The sequence below is a fragment of the Solenopsis invicta genome, chromosome 11 (assembly GCF_016802725.1).
Source record: "Solenopsis invicta isolate M01_SB chromosome 11, UNIL_Sinv_3.0, whole genome shotgun sequence".
Taxonomy (NCBI): Eukaryota; Metazoa; Arthropoda; class Insecta; order Hymenoptera; family Formicidae; genus Solenopsis; species Solenopsis invicta.
The window spans coordinates 15,957,803-15,980,622 of record NC_052674.1 but is presented as its reverse complement, the minus strand read 5'-3'; the positions used below and the strand labels follow the sequence as shown (position 1 = coordinate 15,980,622).

Here is a 22,820-nt window from a genome sequence, read left to right as displayed (position 1 = left end):
TTTTTGTTATTATAAAGTACTCTTTAAGCCATTCAATTTTTATTTAGAACATTTTTCTCTATCTCTTATAGTTTTGTCTATATATGTTTCTAAAGAAAATAAACCGATTTTTTTCAAAGGAGTGTTTCACCCCCTAAAAGTGCAAACGGGCACGAATAAAAAAATACATGTTTCTTATTTTTATCTGTACTACAACATATTAAAAGCTCGTGTAAATCTGAGGCGGACACTTGCATGTGTTTCCTTGTAAGTATATCTCGAAAACTATACAAAATCCCCAATTATTTTATAAGAAAAAGTTGATCAGTACCACATCTCTATAACATATACTAAGGTCAATGAAATCGATGAGATATAACCTTTTCTCCACATTTACCTTTATTTCAATTATTAATTATTTTTATTTCAATAATCTTTAATGTATGTACACAATATTATTAATATTTTTATAAAATTACATTCGAATTATAATAATTTCAAACTCGGATCTGAAATGAGTGCAAACACTTTGAATATCTATTCGAACAGCTTGAACTATTTGATATTCGATTTTAAAATTCAAATTGTCCGAACTGATTATTTAATGCTTCAAAACACAAAGATGAACCGTGCAAGAAATTCAGACCCGGGGTATGAAAAATGAGTAAGCCTCCTATTAAAATCAATTTAAATATAACTATATGTATAAAACCGTATTTTATCTATGTAGATTTATATTACTTGACATTAATTCATCTGAAACATACTAAATCCAGTTTGACTAATTTTAATCGATTTTAATTTGGTGCAGAATTCTGAACAATTCAAATTACTTTTTTATAATCGGACATTTTTGGCAAGGTAGTTATATATTGATTAATTTCAGTATTAGGAGCATACATGTTAATTATAAGAGGCATATAAATTAAAACATATTTATAATATGAAAAATTGAATAGCACTAATATAGTGACGCTCCTATCTTATAATGATTATAATCAAAGCTGTAGAAATTATTTTTAGAGCTTTTTATTTCTTCTTCTTACCTTTTATTTGAAGTAATAAAAATATAAATACTATTTGTTTTATTATTTACGTACAGGTAACTTATGGTCAAAGTGGCGTAACTACAACATCCATTCTTCAACATCCGATCAATCCACAGAAACCGATCGGCGTGTCACGATCTACCTCAATCACACGAAGACGAAGAGGAACAAGCAGACAACGTTTAATTGGTGTATTAGTCATCACTTTGCTGGTTACTTGCCTGTTTATACTTCTGCTATTGGTATTGAACACTTCTTGCAAATGTGCACGGGAGTCTCGTAAGTTATATTCTATATTTATCTTTTAAAGTGTCATAGATAGAGACTTTCTTATGAAGGGTATGGAGCTTTTCATACATAAAAGTTTCTGTGGGTGTGGAATTCTACAAACAAAAGTCGGAATGTTAAAAATAGATGAATTGCTTTTTGACTAATTTTAAGAAATTTTAAGTGATTTGACAAAAACCAATATTTGATTAGAGTGCTCATGTTGTATGCTACAACATATCTAACAAAAACGATAAAATACTTGTGCGTTATTGAAATCAACTCTCCTACCTCCTGCTTGGATAAGATACTCAACACACCCAGAAAAATCAAAAGTTTCTGTCTCTGTAAAGAGTTCTATTTAACTTAGACATGTCACACTAGTTTGTAGCTGATTTGATTCTTCTTGTAAAATGTTGTTTAAGATAAAATAACGTTTAAGAAACCATTATAGAAACGTTTTCTTTACGAATAAAAAATTTTTTAATTTTTACTTTTTTAGAATTTCTAATTAATTTTCAAAAACAGTTTTCTTAATGTTAAATCAAATAAAAATGTTATTTAAAGTAAAAAAAATCGGAAATCTTTCTCAAGAATTTTTTTTAATTTTTAAGCGGCTACCCATCCAAGTCGTAACCTCGCCCAACGTTGCCTGTAAGACTGTTGCGAACAGATGCCTGATGATGATCTGTGAACACTTTGTGTTAACACATGTATATCGAAGCAATATAGGTTATTGAAAAGATAAAACATATAATTAAAGCATATTATTTATATAAACATATATAAAATTATACTCTTTTACGATTACAACTTAAATGAGTGACCGCTTAAAAATTTCCGGAAAAAATTCTTGAGAAAGATTCTCGATTCTTTTTACTTTAAAAAATACTTCTATTTTATTTTATGTTAAGAAAAACTATTTTTTTACAGTATTACTTTTTTACAGTATTTACAGAAGAAACATAAAAAATACGTTTCTTAAACTATTGTTTCAAAAACGTTTCTGTTTAAACGTTTTTTAATGGTTCTTTATGGTTATGAAACTATGGATACGTTTTAAAAACGTATTTGAAACCATGTGCTACGTGGGTAATTATCGTTGAAATAATAAGATATATTAATTGACGAATAAGGAAATCGACATAACCGATATTTCCAGCATTATAAATTATAAATGATATTATACTAAGAGTTATGATTCTTGTAACGCAATTAACACTTTCACTTTTTTATTAACACTTTTATTCCCCAAACTTTATTATAAATGATTTGTCTTTTTAATATAATCGAATCGCGGTGAACGGATCACGTGTTATCGCGCACTTGGCCGCTGGATGTTTTGCGGGGTGTCAGATGGCCGACTTATCGCGGAGCGCGTACGTGCCGCTTGTACTTTACATTAAGAATCTCCCGCTGTCCATAATTAGGCAGCCTAACTTATAGTTTCGGTATTTCCGATATGGTGGGTCATTAGGCCCTCGCGATGATCATATACCAGGTGTATGCATAAGTTTTTTCCGGTTTTTTTGGTAAAAAAAAGCACGTAATTTTCAAGGAAAATTAATTTGTTTTTATTCAAAATATTGGCCATCGGCTTCTACACATTTCGCCCATCTTTCAGGTAATTTATGAATACCATGCCAGAAAAACTGCTTGTCTTTTGCGGCAAACCATTTGTCGAGCCATTTTCCAACTTCCTCGAATTTGCTGAAATGCTGCTCTGCGAGCGCGCGCTCCATTGATGCAAAAAGGTGATAGTCAGATGGCGCCAGGTCTGGGGAGTACGACGGGTGCGGAAGGATGTCCCATCCAAGAGATTTTAAGGTGTCTTTCACTGATTTTGCTGTGTGAGACGGCGCATTGTCGCGTAACAAAATCACTTTGCCATGTCTTCTGGCCCATTCCGATCGTCTTTCGATTAATGCGTGGTTTAAATTAATCATTTGTTGGCAATAGCGTTGTGTATTAACGGTTTCGCCGGGTTTCAAGAGTTCATAATACACAATACCGCTCTGGTCCCACTAGACACAGAGCATGGTCTTCTTGCCGAAGCGATTTGGCCTTGATGTTGATGGACCGGCTTCGCCAGGTGAAAGCCACGATTTTTTCCGCTTTGGGTTTTCAAAATAAATCCATTTTTTGTCACCCGTCACAATTCGATACAAAAATGATTTCCTTTTGTGGCGTTGAAACAGCATTTCACAAGTGACTTTGCGATTTTCCGCAATTTGACGTTCATTTAAATTGTGTGGGACCCATTTACCGAGTTTATTGATCTTTCCCATTGCTCGTAAACGTCTGCTAATTGTTTCTTGTGATACATGGTGTAACGAACCGCCTTCCGACCCCCTCTCGGACCGCCGAACCGTCCGGCCGAACATCCGCCGGACGGCAATTAACTGCGCATAGCGCTTAATATATACTCTGAGAACGGAGCAAATATACGATCGCTGCCGCGCTCGCATCTCCGCGCGCACGCGCTCTCGTTCCCGCGCCGTCCGCAGCCACGCTCTGTGCGCGTGGCCCGAAACGGAAGAGATCGAGTGGCGGGGATGCTGCCGCCGGACCACTCCGCCGTGACACGTCGCGCATCCCCGCGCCACGATCCTCGGGTATATAAGGCGACGTTCGTCGGAGGCGAGCACCTTGTCCGCTCCTGGCCGGCCTACCGACCAGAAGCTCCCCAGGTTGCGACCGAGATCGAGCGCCTCGGTCTCTGCTGAGACACTTGGTTCGCAGCCGACTCCGCTCCCAATTCCGCTTCCGCTTTCCGACTCGCTGCCTGGGCTCAAGTGAAACTTGGGTCCTGTCAAGATATTTGACAACAGCGCGATCCTCTCCGCCATCCAGCTCGACGCTGCCTCGCGTAAGGGGGTACGGTGCTCCGTGCCTCTACCAAGCGCACTTGGCGTGAGGTAATGTCCTCCGGCGATCTTGACAGCGGTATTAACCGCCTCGCGACTGTCCGCGCGAAACACCGACACCGACCGCACGGATCCGTGTGTGTACGCGCCCCGTCTTACCGCACCACGCACCGCGTCGCGCACGGCCATCATAACAATGCCGCCCGGCTTCCTTGAAAATATCGCGACAGTGTTCCACGAAACGCGTCTCGGGTGCGTTATGTAAATAAGTTTGTATAGATTCCAGTGCTTCTGTCCGCGAAATATCGTCCGTCCGCGCGTTAGACTAAGTTCCGCGATTTGTCACCGACCGATCGTGTCATTGCACGTTTGTGATAACTGCACCGCCAACCGTATTATAAGAGACTTGTATATTGTCACGAGGCGTAAGCTAACCTCACCGTATACACAATAAACGCTGTTTGTTTGTCACACCAACTAAAACGCCTTTTCAGGCGACCTTTCGCGCCCGTTCCCGCACCGTCGACCGTCCGTGCGCGAAGTACGGTCGTTACAATTTAATGCTTCTGCTAATTGCCGTTGAGTTTTAGTTGGGTCATCATCCAATAATTCCTGCAATTGCTCGTCTTCGCATTTTTGTGGTTTACCAGAGCGCTCACTGTCTTTCACATAGAAATCACCACTTTTAAATTGTCGAAACCATGTCTCACATGTTCTAATTGATGGAGTGTGTTTACCATATGTTTCTACCAGCAAACGATGATTTTCAACAGCCTTTTCCTTTTGATTAAATAAAAAAAGCAATGCGTGCCGCAAATGTTGTTTTTGAGGCACAAAACTCGACATGATCACTGAACAATAAAACAAAGAGTTTTTGGCGGACTCAACTTGTGTGTGTTTGTAGTTCTATGTCAGACGAACAAAATGACGTATGTGTCAAATTAATACGCTGCGTAATTTCGCTGGCGCCATCTCTTAGTAAAACTGGAAAAAACTTATGCATACACCTGGTATGGTCATACTCGCGTCAATCGTGCGATGCTTACGCTGCTCGCACGATTGACAAATTCCGCAATCTTGCATTTTTGATGCAACCAGCGCTCGTGGCGTGATTGTTGCTAAGCGGATATGCAGAACGATTAAAATAGCTAATAAAGTTACAACAAAATAAAAAATTGGTATATACAAAAAAAGAAAAAAATAACGAAATCAATAGAAAATATTATATAATGTGAATAGAATAAATATTATAATAAATTCACAGCAATCTAATGCAACAACAACAACAAAAAAATAAACTTAGCTAGAAGAGAAGATAAATTACTTAAAATTAATGACGTGTATATAAGAATTACATTAAGAAAAAAAGGGGGAACAAATAACTCAATATAAACAAAAAAATTTTAATGGCACGGATTAATTAAACAAAACATTAAAATATTTAATAAAAGCAATAACAATTGAACAAAATAGAAGATTTGTGAACCAGCGGACTGTATGAAATTGAAAACTTTAATCACCATGCAGGAGTATACTTCGAGAAAATAGGAAATCTACACCTACCAGAATCGGCTTGGAAATTAGTTATTCGAATAAGTATTACTTCACTAAGCCAAAGACTAAAACAACTAAGATCATACGTGCAGAAGACGAAAAGTATGTGTCAACTGATAGTATTTGCATAAAAAGAAGCTTGCTAAAATCTATACCAGAAAACAAAAAAAGATTATGAAGAAAAAGATAAAGAAATAATAAAAATAAACTCCATGTGCAAATCGTCAGAAAAACGAAGAAGAGGTGTTTCGGATTAAATATATTTTCTCGCTCCGTCTCCAATACAAACGAGAGAACGCCGAATCTCGTTTACCTTGCGGAAATATTACCACGGATCATTCGCATGACCCGTGATCTTTTCCCCCTGCCATCGAACCTGAGGCAAGAGTTTCGGGGTTCGTGCTCTGCCGAGACGGATCGACGCTAGATTCGCCGACGAGCTTCCGATCGTTCACATCGCTACCTTTAATCTTACACTCAGTTATATCGTTCTCGTTAAGTAATCACGACAGTGCGAAGATATCTCACAAACAATTTAATACGAATTGTAAGACGATCCGAAGAATTACTCGAACGTCCTCGTCTAGTATCGCGGAGAGAAACGAGCGCGCGTTAATATAACAATTAATGTAACGAAGCGATCTCGCGCCGCAAGTGAAACGCAAAGAAGTACATGCTCACACGTGATCTGTGCATGTAATCCGCATGCCCAGCATACCGGGTGTTCTCCGCGGGTACGTTTATTCAAATATAGTTTTTAAAGTGCACTCTCAGACTACGACGTTATTTCCACGTCCTTAAACCCGATCCTCCTGACAGCGATCCCGTGACTCCATTCCATAATCACCCAACATTTTGGTCCTTCGAGCCGGATCGGGTTCAAGACGAGTTCGTCATAAAAGTTCGAAGTGCACAAAATCGCCATCGTGGATCTTTGCCATGTCGACCCTAAAGGAACTCCTGGCCAAGCAAATGCAGGTGATGCATACCGTAACGAGGACGTTAGCCAATTATAAGAAACTTGGGCAAGTCAAGATGACCCCAGCCGTGACAAAGGAGCGTCTCGGCACTCTCAAAACGAACTTCGCTAAATGCCAAGAACTCAACTACAAAATCCACATGAAAGCCACCTCTGAACAACATACCAAACTGTCGTACTTCAATGACAAAAAATTTATCCAAGCGGAAGATAGCTACAACGAAGCAGCGGATTACATGGCTGAAGTACTCGCCGCGTTTGACCCTGCACCACTGCCAAGATTCCAGGCGTCAACCGTTGCAGACCTGAGCATCACGGCAGACTCCTTCAGGACATCATCGCATCTACCAAAGCTAAGTCTCCCGACCTTTGACGGAACATTCGACAAGTGGGAAAACTTTCGCGACTGTTTTACTTCGCTCATTTGAAATGACGCGACCTTATCGAACGTAGACCAAATGCACTATCTATGTTCCTGTGTCAAAGGGGGCGCAAGTAAAGCGTTGAGCCACCTCGCGATCACCGACGCGAATTTTATTGTTGCATGGGAGTTTCTTAACTCCCGATACAAAAATAAACGCCGCCTCATTACGGGTCATTTACACTCGTTAATCGAGTTGCCGACAGTGACCGCAAAATCTTCCTAGGAGCTTCGGAACCTTTGCAATCAGACCAACGCAGTCCTACAAGCGTTAAAAAATCTTGGTCGCCCAACCGAGCATTGGGATGACGTAATAGTTTTCCTCATAGCGCAAAAACTCGATAAGTCGACGAGAGAAGCGTGGGAGTTAAAACTTGACGAGTCTGTTGATTATTTGCAGTATAAAGATCTCAATCAATTTTTAGAATTCGCGCCTTAGATGCCATTGTCCCGCTTCAGCCAAAAGAAAAATCATCCGACTCGTCCAAGTTTCCGAAACGCAATTCAGTGGCGTCACATTCCGCGACGACTGTAAATTTTGCCTGCCCCGCGTGCAAGCAGAATCATTTACTTTACCAATGCTCAACATTCCTAAATCAAACTCCCGTACAACGCGCTGAATTTATACAAAAGCAAAGGCGATGTATTAATTGTTTCAGTACGAAACATGTTGTGAAGGAGTGTACGAGCTCTCGAGCATATAAACAGAGAAAACATCACACACTGCTACATACCGACGCGTCGGTTAAACCGTTCGAAACATCGACAAGCGTTCCCACGTCTAACTTCGGCGAAAACAAGGAGAGCGAGGTTACTTCGCATCTCATCACCGATACCAACACGGTATTATCACGTGCTCAAGTTTTACTCCCCACAGCGCGCGTGCAAATCCATTCAGCGCACGGTCGCGTTGTTACAGCTCGGGCTTTAATCGATCAAGGCTCTGCTGTCACGATTATTACCGAATCGACGGTACAATGCTTACGGCTTTCCAAGATAAAACGAGCGGTTAATATAAACGGGCTTGGCGACATCGTGTCCGAAGCGCGATACGCCGCTGAAATTACCGTTACCCCCGAGTTTAACCTTGAGTTTGCGTACACGACGACTGCACTGATCTTGAAACGATTAACGAAATACACTCCTAAACACATCCATACAGCGGGTAATTGGAAGCACATTTCAAATCTAAACCTTGCCGATAGCTCCCTCTTGAGTCTTGATCCGATTGATATAATAATCGGAGCGGATCTCTACGGCTTAATGCTCCGTGACGGCATACGCAGGGGGTCCGTTCGCGAACCGATTGCACAAAACACGGTTTTAGGCTGGATCATTTCCGGACCAGTTGATCCCTCTTGTTCCAAATGCAGCGTCTCCGTGCATGTTCATCATCTCAATGTTGAGAAAACACTCGATTCTGAACTGCGACGTTTCTGGGAAATAGAGGACATTCCTCAGAAATCTCACATGAGCCCTGAGGAACATCAATGCGAGGAGCATTTTCTCGCGACCCATACTCGCACGTCGCACGGACAATACGTCGTGCGACTACCTTTCAAAAGCGAACCTCCTTTCGCACTAAGCGAGTCGCGATCCGCCGCCCTTGCAAGCCTGCTTCGGCTTGAAAAACGCCTTAACGCGCGGCCAGACATGGCAACCGAATACCGACAATTCCTAGCCAAGTACGCGCACCTTGGCCATATGGTCAAGATACCAACGACAGATCTCAAAAATGGTCAGTTCCCACAGTACTACATACTCCATCATGCTGTGGTGCGCTCGAGCAGCGAGACCACACGCCTATGCGTGGTCTTCAACACGTCTTGTCGCACAACCGATGGTACGTCCCTGAACGATCATATGTTAATTGGCCCGAAACTACAGCTCAATATTGCCACCGTGTTGATGCGCTGGCGTCAGTATCGGTATGTTTATACAGCAGACATAACCAAAATGTATAGGTAGATACTCGTCGATCTCCGAGATACACATTATCAACGGATCCTGTGGCGTGACAACGCGGAAAACCCGGTCGACGATTATAAGCTCACAACCGTGACGTATGGCATTGCCTCAGCCCCGTACCTGGCTCTCCGCGTGCTAAGGCAATTCGCCACTGACGAAGGCTCTCAGTTTTCCTTAGCGGTTCCAGTCCTGCTGTCGCAAATCTATGTCGATGACGCGACATTCGGTGCCGATAATAAATATCTTGCGCGCCAAACCCGTGATCAATTGATCGCTCTATTATCGAGGGGCGGTTTTCGACTTCGAAAATGGGCAAGTAACTGTGCCGAATTGCTCTCCGATATCGGTCCTTCCGATCATGGCCTTGCTCGTCCAAAGGTGTTACAAGGCGATGAACGCCTCAATATGTTGGGTATCGTCTGGAATCCATCGCAGGACGTTTTTCAATTTCAATTTACTCCCGCAACAAATCCGTGCAAAACGAAGCGCGCGATTCTATCCGTAATTGCCAGATTTTTTGATCCCCTCGGATGGATCACACCCGTTATTACAACTGCCAAGATTTTTATGCAGCAGCTTTGGCTGTTGAAAAGCCAGTGGGATGACGAGATTCCCGACGATGCTTTGCAGCATTGGCTAAGCTACCAAAGCAAGCTTTCACGCTTTCTCGAGCTAAAGATTCCTCGCTGGACGATGCATGGCTCTCACATTCAGCCTTACACGGATTTTCCGATGCCACAACAAAAGCATACGCGGCAGTCGTATACTTAAAAGCCGTGCACGCCGACGGCTCAATTACGGTAACTCTGATTGCAGCCAAGACTACAGTTGCGCCGCTTAAAACGTTGAGTATCCCACGCCTCGAGCTATCCGCGGCCCTGCTTCTCGCGAAACTCCTCTCCTTTGTTCGCACCACGCTGCAAGTCTCAAACATAGAATGTCACGGTTGGACTGACTTGACAATAACCTTAGGGTGGTTAAAGCAGTCGCCAACGCGGTGGCGAACTTTCGTCGCCAACCGCGTCGCTAAAATCCAGTCCGTTCTCCCCGGCAACCATTGGAGACACGTTCCTACTCACAATAACCCTGCCGATAGCGCATCACGCGGTCTTGCTCCCGATGAGCTCGCTCAACATCCATTGTGGTGGACCGGGCCCGCGTGGTTATCGCGCCCTCCTGACACGTGGCCTATGGTCGATCTCTCAGTGAGTTCGAACGACTCGCAAGCCCTTCCCAAAGAGCGTGGTCTAAGCACCACGGCCTGTACCGCCAGTGCAGCGGAGCAATAGGATTTAGCAACGCGATTCTCCTCGTGGCCGAAGCTGCTCCGCGTCACGGCTTACGTCCGTCGCTTTTGTAACAAAACTCGACCGACTGCGCTTCCGTCTATGCTAGACACCGCGAAAGATTACACCGCGATTGATATTCGCGTCGACGAGATTCTTGAAGCTAAATGGCATTGGCTAAAGTTCATGCAAGCCTCGACGTTTGCAGACGAGCTGACTCACTTAAAGTCAAATCGACCTGTTCGAAAGACCAGTCCTCTCGCCTCGTTTAATCCTTTCCTAGACTCGCATGGTCTCATCAGGATCGGCGGACGTCTTCGTCATTCACCACTGCCCGACGCTGCAAAGCACCCCGTCGTCTTCAGCTCCCATCCTCTCCTATCCCGCTTAATCGAGCATCATCACCATCGAACGTTGCACGGGGGCCCGCTACTCACGCTCACATCCCTGCGAGCGGAATTCTGGATCCTCCGCGCGCGTACCTCCCTACGAGCGGTGCTTTACAGGTGCGTGCGCTGTGCGCGCGAAACAGCAAAAATCGCCTTTGAGCTCATGGGGGAGCTACCGAGCGCTCGAGTCATTCGTGTCGAGCGCGCATTCATTAATACAAGAGTCGATTACGCAGGCCCGATAAGTCTACGTACTGCTCCGGGACGCGGACATAAATCGCACAAAGCGTACTTCGCGATTTTTGTCTGCCTCAGTACGAGAGCGCTGCACCTCGAACTCGTGAGCGATTACACCGCAAACGCCTTTATCGCCGCGTATCATCGCTTCACATCGAAGCGCGGAATGCCGAATAAGGTGTATTCGGATAACGGCACGAATTTTCACGGAGCCGATCGAGAACTGTTCGAAGTTTATCGTCAAGCGATTCGCGACCCAAATTTTCTGAACAGTTTAGTCGGGGAGAAAACATCGTGGCTCTTTATACCACCGGCCGCACCGCATTTTGGCGGGCTTTGGGAAGCCGGCGTTCGAAGTGTCAAATATCATTTAAAGCGATGCATCGGCACGCATACGCTAACCTATGAGGAAATGACAACAATTCTATGCCGAATCGAGGCTTGTTTAAACTCAAGGCCAATCGCAGCCGTTTCCGAAAATCTTGACGATTATCGCGCTCTTACACCCGGACATTTCTTGATCGGTACCTCTCTCCTCGCTGTGCCCAAGCCGAGTGTGCTTGACCTGAGCGAAAACCGATTGTCGCGATGGCAATTAACTCAACGCCTAACCGAAAGCTTTTGGAAGATATGGCTCAATAATTACTTGCAGACTCTACAGCAACGCTCGAAATGGCGCGTCACACAACGAATGGCACGCGTCGGTCAACTCGTGCTATTGCGCAATCCGTTAGCTCCACCATTGGGAGCTAGGCCGAATTCTCGCGTGCCACCAAAGCGAAGGCGGCCTAACGAGAGTTGTCACGGTGAAGACGAGCCACGCGGAATATAAGCGCCCGCTCTTTAAGCTTTCTGCCCGTTGACATTAACACGGAAACCGACAAAGAATCCGTCACGGCGGGCGAAGAGCAATGCGACTCATAATTCTTAAATACCAGTAAGATAAAGATTTAGATTATTTTGTCTCATCATAAATTTCATGTGATCGGTTGCTATCTCAATGTCTCCTCGATCCGAGTGGTAATTTCACATCGGAGGCGAGCTTTCGAATGTACCCATTCGAGGCGGGCGGTTATGTTTCGGATTAAATATATTTTCCTGCTCCGTCTCCAATACAAACGAGAGAACGCCGAATCTCGTTTACCTCGCAGAAATATTACCACGGATCATTCGCATGACCCGTGATCTTTTCCCCCTGTCATCGAACCTGAGGCAAGAGTTTCGGGGTTCGCGCTCTGCCGAGACGGATCGACGCTAGATTCGCCGACGAGCTTCCGATCGTTCGCATCGCTACCTTTAATCTTACACTCAGTTATCTCGTTAAGTAATCACGATAGTGCAAAGATATCTCACAAACAATTTAATACGAATTGTAAGACGAGCTGAAGAATTACTCGGACGTTCTCGTCTAGTACCGCGGAGAGGAACGAGCGCGCGTTAATATAACAATTAATGTAACGAAGCGATCTCGCGCCGCGAGTGAAACGCAAAGAAGTACGCGCTCACACGTGATCTGTGCATATAATCCGCACGCCCAGCATATTGGGTGTTCTCCGCGGGTACGTTTATTCAAATATAGTTTTTAAAGTGCACTCTCAGACTACGACGTTATTTCCACGTCCTGAAACCCGATCCTTCTGACAGCGATCCCGTGACTCCATTCCATAATCACCCAACAAGAGGACTTATCGGATAACGGGATAGGTACTATCGCAAAATCACTATTACAATCACAAATAACGAAAAACTTATTAACAAATAATTAACTTCATTACATGACACGCAACAGACGGCACAGCATGTAATAAAAAATCAAATAAAAATATTACAGCAGACGACAGCACACATTGACAATACTGAACAAATAATACAGAATAACAAAAATCTTCTCGCAAATGTAACGAAAAATTTGAGAGGATTATTATCGAAAGAGAATTAACGAAAAAAGAAACAGTAACATACATGAGCACTTCATTATAATTAACACAATCACAGCAGACTTAACGCGTGACCCAAAAATATATCAGATTATATAGTTGCGATAAAACAAGGAATATTACATCCTAGATTAGCGCCAATTACAGAAATAATAAAAAATTTAAAAGATGCTAGTTTGCAACTGCCAGAAGAACTATATTTTCCATTCAGAAGAAAGAATCAGAGAAAATAAATAGTCTGAAATTGAAAAGATTACGGCAATCAACGCATATTATAATGACTATATCGTATATATAAATATATATACTGTACTAAAATTTCCTTTAATATCGTACACGCAATACGAAATATTAAATGTAGTTCCGTTATCCGTGCTAAACCACGAAAACCTGTTTACTATAATTGAAATAAAAAATTCCTTAATAGCCATAAATGTGGAATTGCGTTCATATATAATATTACCAAATTACACAGCTTGCGAGCATGTGAAGAAATCAGTAGATAATATTTATGCGAGCTAAATTTTTTAATACGTTGCGTGAACATTGATTCGATTTGTGTTGAAACAGATATTTATATAAAAAGTAAGTCGCAATATAAGAATTGTAATATTAAATATGTCGAATCTAATAATACTTTTTGGATACTGTTATATGATACACATTCGTGGTTGTATTCATCACCGATAAAACAATTAATAAATATTAAATGTAAAGATCACGGGCAAGTAAAGAACTCGATTGAAAATACAGGAAAAATCTCATTACAAAATAATTGTCAATTAATAACTCACGAAATAACGTTATAAACACAAAATATATTAAACGAGACAAAATTATTATCACTTCTACCTAAATATAATATATCATTGCTAGAAAAAAAAAAAAAAAAACACGTCGTAACAAGTAGAAATAGAAAAGGTCATTCAGGACTCTTCAAAATTGAGAAACTTAAAGATGGAATTAAAAAAATAAACAGTGAGTTCGACAATAGCTCATATTTTCAATCAGAAACCTTTATTTACCCCATGGCAACCAGCGGATCAGTCATATTGTTAACTATAATAATTGTCATAAAAATAATAATACATATTTTGCGAAAAAAGAAGCGTCAACCCAAGAAACGTGTAACAGTAGAAGACGCCAACGATAAATTTCGGTTACCAAGATCAATTCTTAAAAAACACAAACAGAGTACACGTTTCCAAATCAAATTTTTATATTACAGAAAGACTCCATTTCTCTGATGGGGGAGGATTGTTGTAGCCTCATTAACTACTTTAATTGTCTTGCATATTTGCTTAGCAACGATCACGCCACAACCTCTCGTTGTAGCGGAAATGTAAGATTGCGGAATTTGCAATTCCGCTCGTGCGAGCAGCGTAAGCAGCGCACGATTGACGCAAATATGACCATACACAATGGTCATCACGAGGGTCTAATGCCCCACTATAGTGGAAATATCGAAACTATAAGTTAGGTTGCATAATTATGAGCAGCGGAAGATTCTTGATGTAAAGTACAAGCGGCACATAAGCGCTTTGCGATAAGTTGGTCACCCGACACCCCGCAACACGTCCAGTGGCCAAGTGCGCGATAAGACACGTGATCCGTTCACCACGATTCGATTATTTTGAAAAGGAAAATCGTTTATAATAAAGTTTGGGAAATAAAAGTCTTAATAAGAAAGTGAGTGTTATTCGCCACTCGTCCTTTTCCAAGTGTCGTCTTCGTGGGTTCCAATCCTTAAGGGGTAACACCACCTTTGAGATTTGAAAAAATCGATTTTTTTTTTTGTTTAATGTAAACTAGTGTAAACTAAATCATTAGTTTCCACTTATAAAAATATGCTGTAGTTTTAGAACAAAATTCAAACTGTATTATAGTGTTTGAGCTGATTAAATGAATCGTCTCTATGCGCCTACCGAGCAGCTGCAAGCGATTTGGATCGGCCCCGTCTTCTCTATACTTCGTAGTTATTTGGGCCTTATTTATATACCAAAAATAGACCTTTGTCTAACACAATATAGATGTTATTACTTGTACTATATCAGTAAATAGTTTTGAAAGCGTCGTTTTCTGTGTTTATGCGACGCCATTAGTTTTTCTGTGTTTATGCAACAAACTTGGCTGTTTGTTATTATAATGATGGCTATAACAGTTTAATAACAATTTTGCAAGTCTAAAACCTCATAGTGGGCACTATTTGTCATTATTATTGCCAAAAATAGGATGCGCGGCGCGTCGTACTTGCCGAGCGCAATCTCACCCAAGAAGCAAAAGAGACCAGAATATTATTATTAGCAAGAAAGAAATATAATGAGGCTGCTGAACTTGTGGAAAGACAGCTTTATGGGGCAGGCATCGCAGATTAGAGATAAATTAGAAATTTTTAACTTTATACACAAAAAATCAGTTATCAAAACTTTAAACGCGTTTTTCTCAAAACACAGTTTTTCAAATTTGCGTGCAAAGTTGCTCTTACAATTTTTATCCGATTGACTTGAAATTTTAACACAATCTTCTTGTAACTATTCTACAGGGAAGTACGTAGGCTTTTTGCGATATGTTGAAAACTCTTTTTGTAATCAGCATTTTTTAAACAAATTTTTGGGTGAAAAATCCACTTTTTTCTATAAATAGCTGCCATTTTGATAAAAATTAATACTTTTAAAAATCCCTACGTACTTCCTTAGTTTTGAATATGTAGACAATGAAGATTTTTTTTTGTTTGGTTCCAACATAAACCATGTCGCAGAAAACTTGCACGCAAAAATTCATCTTTAAGAAAATACGATTTTGTAAATGGGCTAGTACGCCGCCATTTGTGCATAAAAGAAAATTAAAAAATATTTTTTTACTTGTCAATATATGTATAATAAAGTCCTCTAAGCTTTTTTTATATAAAGTTATTCATTTGCCGACAATAAATTCCCAAACTTAGATATCATTTTAGGGCCTCAAAGGTGGTGTTACCTCTTAAGACGGACCGAATTCCGCACAGAGAAGATCGAGGCAATTTGGAAGACTTTTTTTGCGTCTCCTGAGTCTTGTATTCATTAAAAAAAAGTTGGATGGTTTAAAAGGTTGGATCTTCCTCTTCACAACGCTATTATAGATAGAACACGGAAGTGTTCTTGCTTTGAAGTACATATAAAAATGTCGACCAATGTCAAATAATTTGAATAGCCTCGAACCCTGGGTAATTCGAAGTTAGTCCAAAAATATTCTGAAATTTTCATTTTAATATGAAAAAAATGTGAAAAAGCTATTGTTAAGACTTTGTTTTATTCAGAAAAGGATTTATAGTATTATGAAGAAATGTTACATACAATAAAAGAATACAAACTCATAATAGATTTTATTGCTTTAGCGTTTTTGGAACAAATCAGAGTCTATTCGTGTGTCGTGTAATTACATTTGTTGAGTATTAAATTGTGTATTTAGTACATAAAACGCGAAGATGAAAGAAAAAAAATTGTCCGAACAACGATTCGCCGTTTGATATTTCAAATAGCCCAGACATCAACTGTACGCATTATTGACAAAATCAACATAATCGACAAAAAATAGACATCAGACAGCAAAAAAGAAACACAAAATATTTCAAATACATTTAACTGGATACGATACATTCAAAGTTTTCAAAAAGAATTTTATTTATCTTACTTAAATTTTGAAAAAATGCTGACTATCAGGAATTACTTCGACTGTCACAAAACACATTTCAATATGACGTTGTTACAAACAAAACTTTGTTAGCAGCATTGTTACATTAAGATGCGTTTACAGTATTTAAAATAAATTTTTAATATGTACCCATAAAAAGATACTTTTATTTTTTAAAGTGCCTTGTCTCCTAAATTGCCCCGGTCTCTCCTATTTTATCTTGGCATCCGGTGGTACAACATAAGAGTTAAATAAAAAAAAAATCTCATCCGCAGTGATCGAATCTGTGATCCGAGCGTATCAATCAACGTCCTAATACCATACGCTGTGTCGCTAATTCGACAATTGTATCTTCTATATCGGTACTACAGATGCTGGAAATATTTAATCGCCATTTTTTCAAGAATGCTTAATTTTTGCAACTTACGGCTTTACTGTAGTAAATGTTTGAGTACATACTACACACCCACAAAATTTTATTAAAATCGGTGATATACTGCTGGCTGATTTCCCTTGTAAGCTTAATGATGCAGCAGCAAATTAGAATGTTGCAAAGTCAAGATCGAATTTGCCAGTGTACTCGTACTATTAGTATTTTGTTATTTGTGTATTCTATATGAAACTTGATAACTTTAAATGAGTGTACTATTGTTTTCGTGTATATGTACATTTTACTGCTTTCTGTTTTCAGATCCAAACATTTGTGTGACAGAAGAATGCGTCCAAACAGGTAATTTTATAAATTTATAATTTAACAAGAGCGTGATCTGCTGATCGAAAGTTATGCTTAACTTTCAAAGTAAATGTTTATCATAATAAATGTTTAAAAATATATTTTGTATTAATTAGTCATTTATTTAAAAATAAGGAGTAGAGAACGGGGACTAAATAATAGTTCAATATGTTGAACAACGAACGCATTATATATTTTTTTTATTTAAAGTATTAGACTGTTCCTTGCTTGACATTTCCTGTGCTTTCATTGTGCATTAAAGGGATACTAGAGAGACGTTTTTTTTTTTTATTGAATATAAAAGAAACAGCCATTAGGTACATGCCTATCAGGTTACACAGTAACGAAACTCTTACAAGTGGTCGAATCTTGTATGTACAAACAGTACTAGAAGGGTATGTAGAGGGTCCCCACTCGGTATCGCCAACTTTATGCAAAAATATACTACACTTAATCTAAAGTAATTCCGCCTTAATCGAATAAACGAAGTAACATAAATAGTGTACACTACCGTAATGCGTTATACCTGTTATAGTCACAAATACGTACTGTCATATAATACAGGGAAAAACAAAAGGGTTACACATTTTGCGTACTAGGCTTAAAGACGTACACCTAACTACTAGATTGCATTATGAGATTGAACTAAACTTAAATCAAACTTAGATTTAAACAAATCTTTTCAATCAAAGTAACATAGAATAGAATATAGTGCCGTACTGCACCCCAATAAAGAATATACTAAACTGGGTTAAACTATACAACAGTATATAATATGGAACAAAAATAAAATAAAATAAACGCGCGTCTTGTGCACGCACGCACGCACGCACGCACGCACACACGCACGCACGCACGCACGCACGCACGCACGCACACGCACACACGCACACACACGCACACGCGCGCGCGCGCGCGCACACACTCATGCATATTCTCCCCCTTGATTGGTCCGCCGCAATATCGCGACGACCGCACTGCAAAAGATGCATTACGTTATAAATCCAATTTATACAGCAAGACGTTATATTAATTTAGGAGCGAAAAACAAAATAAATAAATAAAATAAAAATAAAGTAAAATAAAAATGAGAATAATATTAATGATAATACTAATAATAATGAAAATAATACTAACATTAATACTGAAACTTAAGGCGTTCATCAAAATATGAAACCACATAAGATATGTGTCATAAATGTAGTACTAGTTTTCGCACACTAGTAATAATATCTCTTAAACATCTAAATGCGCTTGCTAATAAAACATATGAAGTTTTCGAGCTCGTAGACTATATCATAGTCAAGTGTAGCTAACAGGTATTTCACACAGTGAGGAAGAAACCCTTGCGCCTGGACTAAGCCGCGCTGTAGTTTTTGGCGTTGTTTCTCAAAACTAATACACTCCCAAAACACGTGGTTCGGCATCTCCTTGACATCGCACCTCGCACACATTGGGGACTCGACAATGCGAAACCGGTAAAAGCTCTTCGCGAGAGAGGTATGCCTAGAACAAAGTCTGTTAATCGCAGTTACTGTCCTTCTTTTTAGGTCAAATCTCTTAAACCATGTTTGGAGCTTCTCAACCAAGAAGCTACGGTAGTACAAGGCTCCTCGTACTGCCGATTCCTCCCTAGCCCATTGAAACGTCTCTTCATACATTTGAGTTCTCCATAAATTAGTGACTTTTAAAACCGGGATAGGATATTGCGTATCTCTTCCGCCACGAATAGCTTCCCTCGCCAGGCGATCTGCACGTTCATTACCTTCAATACCTGCATGTCCAGGTATCCAAACCAGCCTAATTTCTCTACCTTCTATAATCGTCAACTTATGCAGACACTGTTTTAAGAATTAGATACGAACTGTGTCTGTGATTATAAGGGGTACCAATCGCACTCAGAACAAACCGAGAATCAGAGAAGATAACCGCTCTAAACCAATTCCGCCTATCTATCAGCTCTAAAGCCGCCAAAATCGCCATTGACTCCACGCAATACAATGATACAAATCCTGCTGTTCTAAAACTTTCTAAAACTGGAAATGAGACCATCATGAGAGGTGAGCACAAAACCCGCAAAAGAGACATCTTCTAATTTGGACCCATCTGTGTAGATACAGACGGCCGTCCAAAGTTCTTCCACAAATAATTCCTGAAACCTAGCATTGCTACGGTTAACCTTACCTTTAATGCTTTTACCATCAAGGATATTGACTTCTGGACAAAAGAGAATGCTCTCATAGCTGACCGAATAGTATAATGGCACGTCACCCACCGGAAGCAAATGAGATTTACCCTCCGAGATGACAAATGACGACACAATCGGGAAGTCATTAGTATAACCTCTCCCTATCGGCGCCTCCAAAGATTCTCTTAACCGTTCCAATGATCGTGAAAGTAGATGGTCACTACGCGACGCCACCCTAGTCAAGAAATTTTTACATAAGTATTTAAATCTGATAAAGAGAGGGGATTCCCTGGTTTCACACAGAACTACGTTCAATGGCGTGGATTGCTTGTAACCCGTTACCGCCCGCAAAGCACGGAACTGCATTTTATCCAATTGTGATGATAAACTTTTATTCAAATTCTGCAGCAAGAATCCTCCATATTCCAGTCTAGATCCCACAAGAGCTCGATACACCATCATAAGGAATCGTGGGTCCGCCCCCCACCAAACATGTCCCAAACATTTGATTAACTTAATCGGGCATTCACATCGCTGTTTAACCCTATTTATGTAAGATTTCCAACTTAAATTAGACTGAAAATTCATACCCAAAAACCTGGCTTCAGCAGAATTGAACAACTCTACTCGTTGGACGTTAATAAATACGACCCTTCTCCGATAGATCCTAATCCCCCGTCGCACCACGGATTCCCTGAGAGCCCTATCTTCACGGCTGAAAACGCATAGCTTCCGCAGATAACGATAACCCAAGGCCGTCTAGAATACTAGTAATTTCGTCTATGGTACTTAGGCCTTGTTCCAAGGAAGTAACTGAATAGATACATACATCATCCGCGTATTGAATCAATCTGCAATCTTGGGAATTGACCAGATCCAGATTTTGACCAGCAACATACAACGAATACAACACTGGACTCAACACACTGCGGGAGGCCTTTATACATCCAGAACACCTCCTCACAATCGTCGTATCTACACACTACCTGTCTGGTCAAGACCAGATTGTAAATGAAACGACGTGTATCAGGAGGAATTCCTAGTTTCACTATATTTTTGATGAGGATATCCACCAGAACATTATCGTATGCTAAACGAATATCTAAAAAAGCCGCTGAGACAGCCGAATCTTCCTGGAAACTAACTAGAATATTTGAATACAATATCGATAAGTTTTCTGTACGAGATCTATTCTTGCAAAAACCAAACTGCGAATTAGGTAATTTTCTTTCGACTTTCAGCCACTAATTGAGTCTATTGTTAATTATGCGTTCCATGTCCTTACTTTACAAATGCACGAAGCCATAGATATCGGACGGAACTTTTCACTATTTGCCTTAGGAATGAAAGTTATCAAATATCTGCGCCATTCTGCCGGAAAAATTCCTTCCCGAAGGACAGAGTTGAAGATATGCAGAAGAATGCATTTCGCTAGTGGAGTTAACTTTTTGAGGACAACATAGTCAGTGCTGTCTAAGCCGGGATTGGATTTGATCCTAACACCAGACAGCGCTTCGGAAAGTTCCTCCGGGGTAAACGGGAGATCCAGGAATGCATCTTGATGTTCACCAACAAATACGGGGGAGAGCGGTGCGACTCATTCAGCCTTGAGTTCCTCTATCTGCTCTCTGATCCTTGCTTTCTTCTCGGGAGAGTACTCTCTCTTGGTCTTAGAACAATTAAACCTCGATTGGAATTTCTTAACAGTCTTCCATGCAAACGAAGGATCGGTGTCCTTCCTAAGTCTCTCACAAAAAGAGCAAAAACTCTCTTGCTTGACCCTACGGATCTCGCGTCTTGCTTTAGCAACACTTTTCTTATACTCTATAAAATCAGAGTGAAGATCTGTACATTTAAACTTTGACAAATCTGCTTTGCGCAAGCGAACCTCCCTATTACATTTATCCGACCACCAATGACACGGAGGACCATGCAACGGTTTCTGCACAATTTGTTTTTTTGCCAAATGGGGGAGTGGCGTTTATAACTGCCTCTTCTATAATCAAGACAAACAAGGAGTACAAAACTTGAACGTCCATAGACTTCTAATCTAAGAGCAGTTTCAAATTCCTATCCAGGATTCCCGCAAATACATCCTACGCTGTAGACACCTTACGCAGGCGACGTGATCTTCGAGGCACAACCGATTAATCCGGGATAATGTGCGACTCAATCGTGATCGGGAAGTGATCACTTCCCCAAGCATCCTCTCCAACTGACCATTCCATGCGAAGTGCTAGCGAGTCATGAACTATGGTCAGATCAATTATTGCGTTACTTCGATACGCAGCACAATAAAAGGTGGGTGACCCGTCATTAAGTATAGTTAACTCTAAATTTTCTAACGCTTCAGCTATGTTACAGCCAACACGACACGTCCGCGACGATCCCAAAATCTCGTGATGTGCGTTGAAGTCGCCACCAAAAATTACCTTGCCAACAAATTGTGAAAAAAATCTTTTCCATTCCAGAACTGTTATCAAATCACCATTAGGAGGGCGGTAACACGACACAAGTTTAAATTCCTTATCGTTGATGTAAATTATAACTGCGCATACCTCTATCTTACCGTCGCAATTGTAGAAGTCTATTATTCTTCTATATTTAATATTATTGTGGACCGCAATCAGAACCCGATCACCCGTGCGACCGACTCTATCTGTCCTCACTACGTCGAAACCTCTCAGTTTAAAACTCTTATTTGCTGTTAACCAAGTCTCTGAAATTAAAAAAATGTTATATTCTTCGATATGTTTAGTCAGTTGAATTTTCGTTCGGACATTACAGATTTGGCATTCCACTGTTCTATTCTCAGAGAATTAATTTTTTTTAATTGCATCGTTAGTTTTATCTATCTTTAGATTCTTATTCAGCACATGCAGATTTATCGTTTTTTTTTCACACGTTTTTCTTTCACACAAAATATCTACTTCTTAGTCTGACAGGATCGAATCTATAATGTCACTCAGTTTATCTCTAACGCTATTCTTAGTATCCTTTAGAACTGCATTTCTATATACAACGTTCTCATCCCCTGCTCTCTGCGTCACCCTGCGCCTGGCATCAGGAAAAACGTCCCTGGTTGGAAGAGTGGGAAACTCCTTTAAAGTCTTATTCCGGCATTCCTCTTGCATTTCTATCACCCATTTCCACTAATGATCGAGCCTCAAGGAAGAGAAGGTTATCAAATGCCATGACTCTAGCAATCTCCTGATGTTTCTTGTAAATCTCACATCCGCGATCTAGAGTGTTGTGTGGGCCTCCGCAATTTATGCATTTCTTCTCCGCTGAACATGG

At 40.5% G+C, this 22,820-nt stretch overlaps 1 protein-coding gene across 8 annotated transcripts in view; it reads left to right on the top strand.

Annotated features, from left to right (window-relative positions):
• Positions 1 to 22,820, top strand: part of LOC105200443 (neprilysin-1) — a 524,884-nt gene that overhangs the window by 97,412 nt on the left and 404,652 nt on the right. For all 8 annotated transcript variants that reach the window (XR_005575917.1, XM_039455238.1, XM_039455241.1 and 5 more), the window contains 2 exons: positions 1,082 to 1,307; positions 17,294 to 17,332. Coding sequence is in view for 7 of the 8 variants with exons in the window: in XM_039455238.1 (XP_039311172.1) it covers positions 1,082 to 1,307; positions 17,294 to 17,332 (265 nt within the window). In the remaining variant the exon portion in view is untranslated. The remainder of the gene's footprint in view (positions 1 to 1,081; positions 1,308 to 17,293; positions 17,333 to 22,820) is intronic.